Here is a 6,000-nt window from a genome sequence, read left to right on the forward strand (position 1 = left end):
GTTTGATGACATCTGACCATCATAGCCAAGTAAACTTGCTGGACATCTCATTCCAAAACCATGACCATCAAAGCGTTATTAAATCCAAAACCAAAATGTATTATAGTGCAGCTTACCCATCATTCAATGGGATTGGATGCATCAGCTTTCTTTGGCTTTTCCTCTCTGTTTTCACCTAGGGCCAGTAACGCATCTTCAGTAACTGTGAGACACAACTCTGGATGAATGACCACAGAGGGCATAGCAAACCGAAGCATTGTCAATCAGGGAGGGAGGGTGGTGTTAAATGTATTAGCAGATTTAGAACCACTAACAAACTGAAGCCAAACTCCAGCTCACACTTTATAATCAGTTTTTTTTTTCCCCCTTTGGGATAAAGGTTTTGTATGGTTTAAGTTAAAAATGATTATTTTAAGCTATATAATAAAAAAAAGGGAAAATACAAGCATATCAGGAACTAAAGCACAATAGTGAATTGATGGTATGAAATGAATGCAGGTACTCGCAGTTAAAACATTTTGTGTCGACACTACTGCAACCAATTAGATTGGAAGAAAACTTAAACCCAATAGAAAGAATATGTAATTCTCAGTTAAAACTGAAACACAGTACATAACAGATATAAAAAAAACAGATACGAGTTTGAAAGGGTTGGGAATGCCTCCATTCATTGGAAAATGGGAAAAAGAGTTGGGATCACATTTAGAAGAGCAATAAAAAGTAAAGTATGGAGAGCGAAACACAGTTTTGTGATGGATGTAACTACAATAGAGATGAATTATAAATGTCTGTCAGGATGGTACATAACACCCGTGAAGGCAGAAAAAATATCAGCCAGAAAAATCGCCATTGTGTTGGAGAGGCTGTGGCCAGAGGGGTAGATGTCCCATCTATGGTGGGAATGCCGAAAATACAGGAATTCTGGAAGGAGGTACAATTATATCTGAAGGAGATTACGGGACTGGAGATCCCAGAAGACCTGTGGTTCTGTTGATTTCATAGTACAAATTTGACAAAAAAACAATATAAGGGAACAGTACTGCCACATTTGATAAACGCAGCTAAAGGAGTGATACCAAAAAAATTGGGAAGCGCATACAGGGGAAAGGGGAGATGGTATGCTAAATTGTAAATGTATGTTTCTTTCTTTCTTTTGTTTTTGAATAAGTGGATTATATATGGAGAATCAAATAAATAAAGTTTAAATAAAAAAAAAAAAGGAATTTTGTGACTCTGCTTTTTTCTTCCAGTTGTCAAGCTGAAGGGAAGCTCTATAAAGCAGACTTTGATCTCTATAAGGAAATTGTTCCTGAAAAGTCTCAGTGTTCAGTGAAGAGCGGAGAAGCTATCATTACTTTACAGAAAAAGAATCATGAATCATGGGCCAGGTTACAAACACAGAAGGTGAGTCGCAGGACATAGAATGTGCTTCTTGTACAGTCTGTAGAGTTTAATGGAGCAAACTGACCAGTGCTATACTCTGCTTCAGCACCCATACGTCAGCTACGACTATGACCAGCTGGAAGATTCGGGGGACAGCAATCCACGTCCTGCGGGTATGGCCTTTCTGCTTCACTATGTAAATCTTTATACTGAAGGAGCAGCACTATAGAGACACAAGTACTGGTGCAGGGACCACAGTTGTACCCTAAAATTCTTCTGCCATCCCCCAGCTTAGACACACCACATATAAAAGCCCATTGATGTTCTGCCAGCTCTTTTTTTTTTTTTTTTTTTAAAGCAGAGCTCCTTGCAGATATAAAAAAATCAAAACAAAATACGTGAAGATTCCTAATTCGCTTCCTGTATACCCATTGCTCAGCTACACTTGACTGGGAGTGGCAGCACTCTGAGCCAGTCTGGGCTCTCTATTGCTTTGCAAAGAGAGCAAGCTGGTTAAAGAGGAAGTAAACCCTGATGAGTTTACTTCCTCTTTGATTCCCTGCAAAGGTAAAGCATAATGGACTACTATGCATCGCATAGTAGTCCATTATGTGTCACTTACCTGACATAGGAGCCAGCGAAGTCACCGCTGTCCCCTGTAGTCCGGAGCATCCATCTTCTCAGTGGGTCTCGCTGCTCCGCCGCTGTCATTCACATGCGCCGTAGACAGCAGTGCCTGTCTTTTGGCAAATATCTCCTAAACCGTGTAGGTTTAGGAGATATTTCTTGGACCTACAGGTAAGCCTTAATCTAGGCTTACCTGTAGGTCAAAGTTGGTTGTAAGGGTTTACAACCACTTTAAGTGAAGCTGGTCCAAAAAAACCATTTACTTCACCAACAGTTGCTGTGGCTGGGAGTGCTGTAGAAACCATATGTAGCCTCATCCAATATACAGCACTGTGTTCCAGCAGCAGGACGCAGTCTTCCTCTCCTGCTCCTGGAACAAAATTAGGTCACGCTGCTCAGCCATTCAGCAGAAGTTTTGAATTCTTTGAATGAATACAAAGCTTCCTCTGATTGGCTGAGCCAGAGTTCATGACATCATCAGCCCACATCTCTGCCTCAACCAATCAGGGGAAGCTTTGTATTCATTGATTGAAAAGACTGTACTGTTTTTGACAGGTACCTGTCCCCACTTGAGGGAGACCTGGCTGCAGCGAGGTCCCCCAGAAGTGTGGCCCTGCTTCTCCTTCCCCCGCCGCTGGGCCATTCACAAGGTGCCGCAATGATGGTGGTAGCGCCCGAGAGCCGATGGAAACATCGACTGCGGTGCTGGCAGCACTGGATTTCAGGACAGGTAAGTGTCCTAATATTAAAAGTCAGCAGCTACAGTATTTGTAGCTGCTAACTTTAAATTTTTTTCATTTGGGGACTGGACCTCTTTTTAACCAGGCTGAATTGCATAGTTGCAGTCAAGCATGTGCCAGCTAGCAGGGGTTCTTCTCCATCCGCTAGCTGTCAACCCGGCCGTGTCACTCATTCATAGTGCTCTGTGAATGGAAAACTACAAGGTCTAGCAGCCTTTGCGGCTGTCGGCTTTCATTTTCAATGAACTACCACGGTACTGTGAGTGCTGGGGTGATTCATTCATTTTTCCTGTCAGCATGTATCGGCATCCTTATACAAGGTACGACCAAGTCTATACACTGAATGCCTGAGACCTGCGTGGCAACAGCCATCTGCTGATCTCTGGTTCAATGCTTTACAGGCTCCTGCAACAAAAAATAATAAATGCACATTTTTTTACCTGCAAAAAAATGAGCATTTATGATTTTTTTCTAAAAAAAGGGAATTTATCCGTTAACCTGGAGGTCAGCTACTAGCTTTATAGGGTTGTGTTTTTGCTGTCACACATAGGAAGCTAGAGGTGAGAGGCTGAGCTGCAAACCAGCAGAAATGGCTGGAAATTATGGAACATATTGAGGGCTGTTGTTTTTTGTAGAAGTAGTTGCAAGCTGTATGGGTGCGTGTTGATCATCTGGTTCAGGGGGGGGATAATGCACCTGCAGAGACTTGTGCAAAGGCGCTTCACTGGGGTGTTATGATTTGAAAATCTAGGGACAAATACTGTAATATCTTGTATCTCTGATCCTTTATCTCTGTTCTCTTCCGTAGTGTTCCAGAAACCCCTCAGCAAGTCCTACACCTATGTGTGTGAGAGTGCGGTGTCCACCGACTACAGCGACACGGAAAGTATCAGTGATTAACCCAGTAAGAAGCAGAGCGGAGGACCGATTTTATGATGTCATTCTTCTATTCTCGTGACTGTCCTATAACACAGCTCAGGGCGGAATCACTTTCCTTGTATATTCTTGTAGCTAGAAGTTGATCTATATTTTTATTTCCTGAAAACAGAAGTCTTCCAGCTGTCACCGAAAAATGACAAGTGATTATTATTATTATTATTATATAGGATTTATATAGCTCCAACAGTTTGTGCAGCGCTTTACAACATGACAAGTGATTATAAGCACAAAATGAAACCAAATATCCCTTGATATTTTGACTTTCGACAATGCATGACTTAATGCATGATGCGTTATTTCTGTGGGTGGGAGAGACCAAGGATAAAACTGGACCTGGGAATCATCCTGACAAACTCCACCCAAACAGCAATTTCTCATTCATTGCGTGATTCAAGAAAGGTCTACTTCTAGCCAGGATCTCTCTCAAGGCCCCCCCACCCCCAAGCACAATTTGGAGAAAGTTGGTGCACTGCTCTTTATTTTACTTGTAGTTTGAAGGTTTTATTGTGTTTTTGGTGAGTCTTGCATTCTGCACCATAGAGGCAATACAACATTTTTGCAGTTAATCGGCACAGAGAAAAAAAAATCTTGTACCAATTAAGCTGCACTTGCTGTGCTACCCTCTGTAATAATTCAGTTCCACAGCCCCCGTAGCAAATAAATCCCACCTCCTGTAACAGGCTCTATCTCCTACACCACTTCACTTCCCAAATACCAGCTCTTCTAGGCCAATTAATATTGCTTTGCAAGCTAAGAACATGGCCAGAAAGTGTCTGCCCTTTGAATAAATGTGCTTGGTCACCTGTTTGCATAATCTGATCTCTCCTGTTGTTCAACCAAGTTTTACAAAACTGCTTTTGGGCCTGTAAGAAGAACCTGTGCTCTCTACCTGCTTGCTGTGGACGACCTAAAGAATTTGGGCCCATTCACACCTATGTATATTGTAACACACATGTACGTTGGGGACGTTTTTAGTTTTTTTTTGATCCCCTGCAGATTTTGTAAGCTTGCCCACTTACAAAGAAATGAAGAGTCTATCATTGTTATCATAGGTGTATTTTAAATGATAGAGATAGAATATCAACCAAAAATACAGAAATAACACATAGATAGATATACTTTATTGTCATTGTATACATGATACAAATGTTATAAATTGAGTTGCAGTTCAGTGAGTAAAATAAGTATTTATTTGATCCCCAAGCAAAACCTGACTTGCTACTTGGTGGAGAAACCCTTTTTGGCAAGCACAGAGGTAAGACATTTCTTGTAGTTGGTTACCAGGTTTGCACACGTCTCGGGAGAGATTTTCTTCCACAGATCTTTAAATACATAAAGTAGTTGTAAAGGCAGAAGGTCATTTATCTTTATGCATTAAGATAAGAAACAAAAAATCCGTGTAGAAGCCACCCCAGTACTCCCTAATTGCTTACCCGAGCCCCCTCTTTCTCCAGCGATGTCCACAAATGTCTAAGCCTTCCAGGACACTCCTCCTGATTGGCTGAGACAAAGCAATGGCGCCATTGGTTCCCGTGGCTGTCAATCAAAGTCAGTCAGCCAATAAGGGGAGAGGGGGTCGACTCAGTGCTCTGTGTCTAAATGGACACATGGAGCTGTAACACGGCTCGGGTGCCCCCATAGAAAGCTGCTGACTGTGGGGGCACACGATAGGAGGGAGTGGCCAGGAGCAGCAAAGAGGGACCCGAGAAGAGGAGGATCCGGTCTGCTCTGTGCAAAACCAACTGCACATAGGAGGTATGTATAACATGTTTGTTATTTTTTTATTTTAACCAAGCCTTTACAATCACTTTAAGGTTTCTTGGGTGTCGCTTAGCAATTCCGTTTCATCTCCCTCCATAAATTTTATATAGGATTAAGGTCTGGAGACTGGCTAAGCCACTCCATGACCCTAATGTGCTTCTTCTTGAGCCACTCCTTTGTTGCCTTGGTGGTATGTTTTGGGTCATTGTCATGTTCTAAGACCCATCCATGACCCATCTTCAGTGTTCTGGCTAAGGGAAGAAGGTTTTCATCCAAAATTTTACAATGCATGGCCCCGTTCATTGGCCCCTCAAGTCAGCCTGTATCTTTAGCAGAGAAACAGCCCCAAAGCATAATGTTTCCACCTCCGTGCTTGACTATAGGGATGGTGTTGTTGGGGTCATAGTCAGTACTTTTCTTTCTCCAAACATGACGAGTTGAGTCGAGTTAATGCCAAAGATCTCAGTTTTGGTCTCATCTGACCACAGCACTTTCTCCCAAACCTTCTCTGAATCATTTAGATGTTCATTGGTAAACTTCAGATGGGCCT

General features: G+C 42.2%; 1 protein-coding gene across 1 annotated transcript in view; it reads left to right on the forward strand.

Moving 5' to 3' along the window:
- The window catches only part of TDRD12 (tudor domain containing 12), a 97,389-nt gene extending 92,886 nt beyond the window's left edge, over positions 1-4,503 (forward strand). Inside the window, exons 26-28 of the mRNA XM_077463336.1 lie at positions 1,251-1,404; positions 1,490-1,556; positions 3,559-4,503. Of these exons, the coding sequence (XP_077319462.1) occupies positions 1,251-1,404; positions 1,490-1,556; positions 3,559-3,650 (313 nt within the window). The 3' untranslated portion in view covers positions 3,651-4,503. The remainder of the gene's footprint in view (positions 1-1,250; positions 1,405-1,489; positions 1,557-3,558) is intronic.
- Positions 4,504-6,000: the final 1,497 nt, after the last annotated feature.

Source organism: Lithobates pipiens, unplaced genomic scaffold, assembly GCF_037356315.1.
Source record: "Lithobates pipiens isolate NorthernLeopardFrog02 unplaced genomic scaffold, aLitPip1_a1.2 Scaffold_10, whole genome shotgun sequence".
Taxonomy (NCBI): Eukaryota; Metazoa; Chordata; class Amphibia; order Anura; family Ranidae; genus Lithobates; species Lithobates pipiens.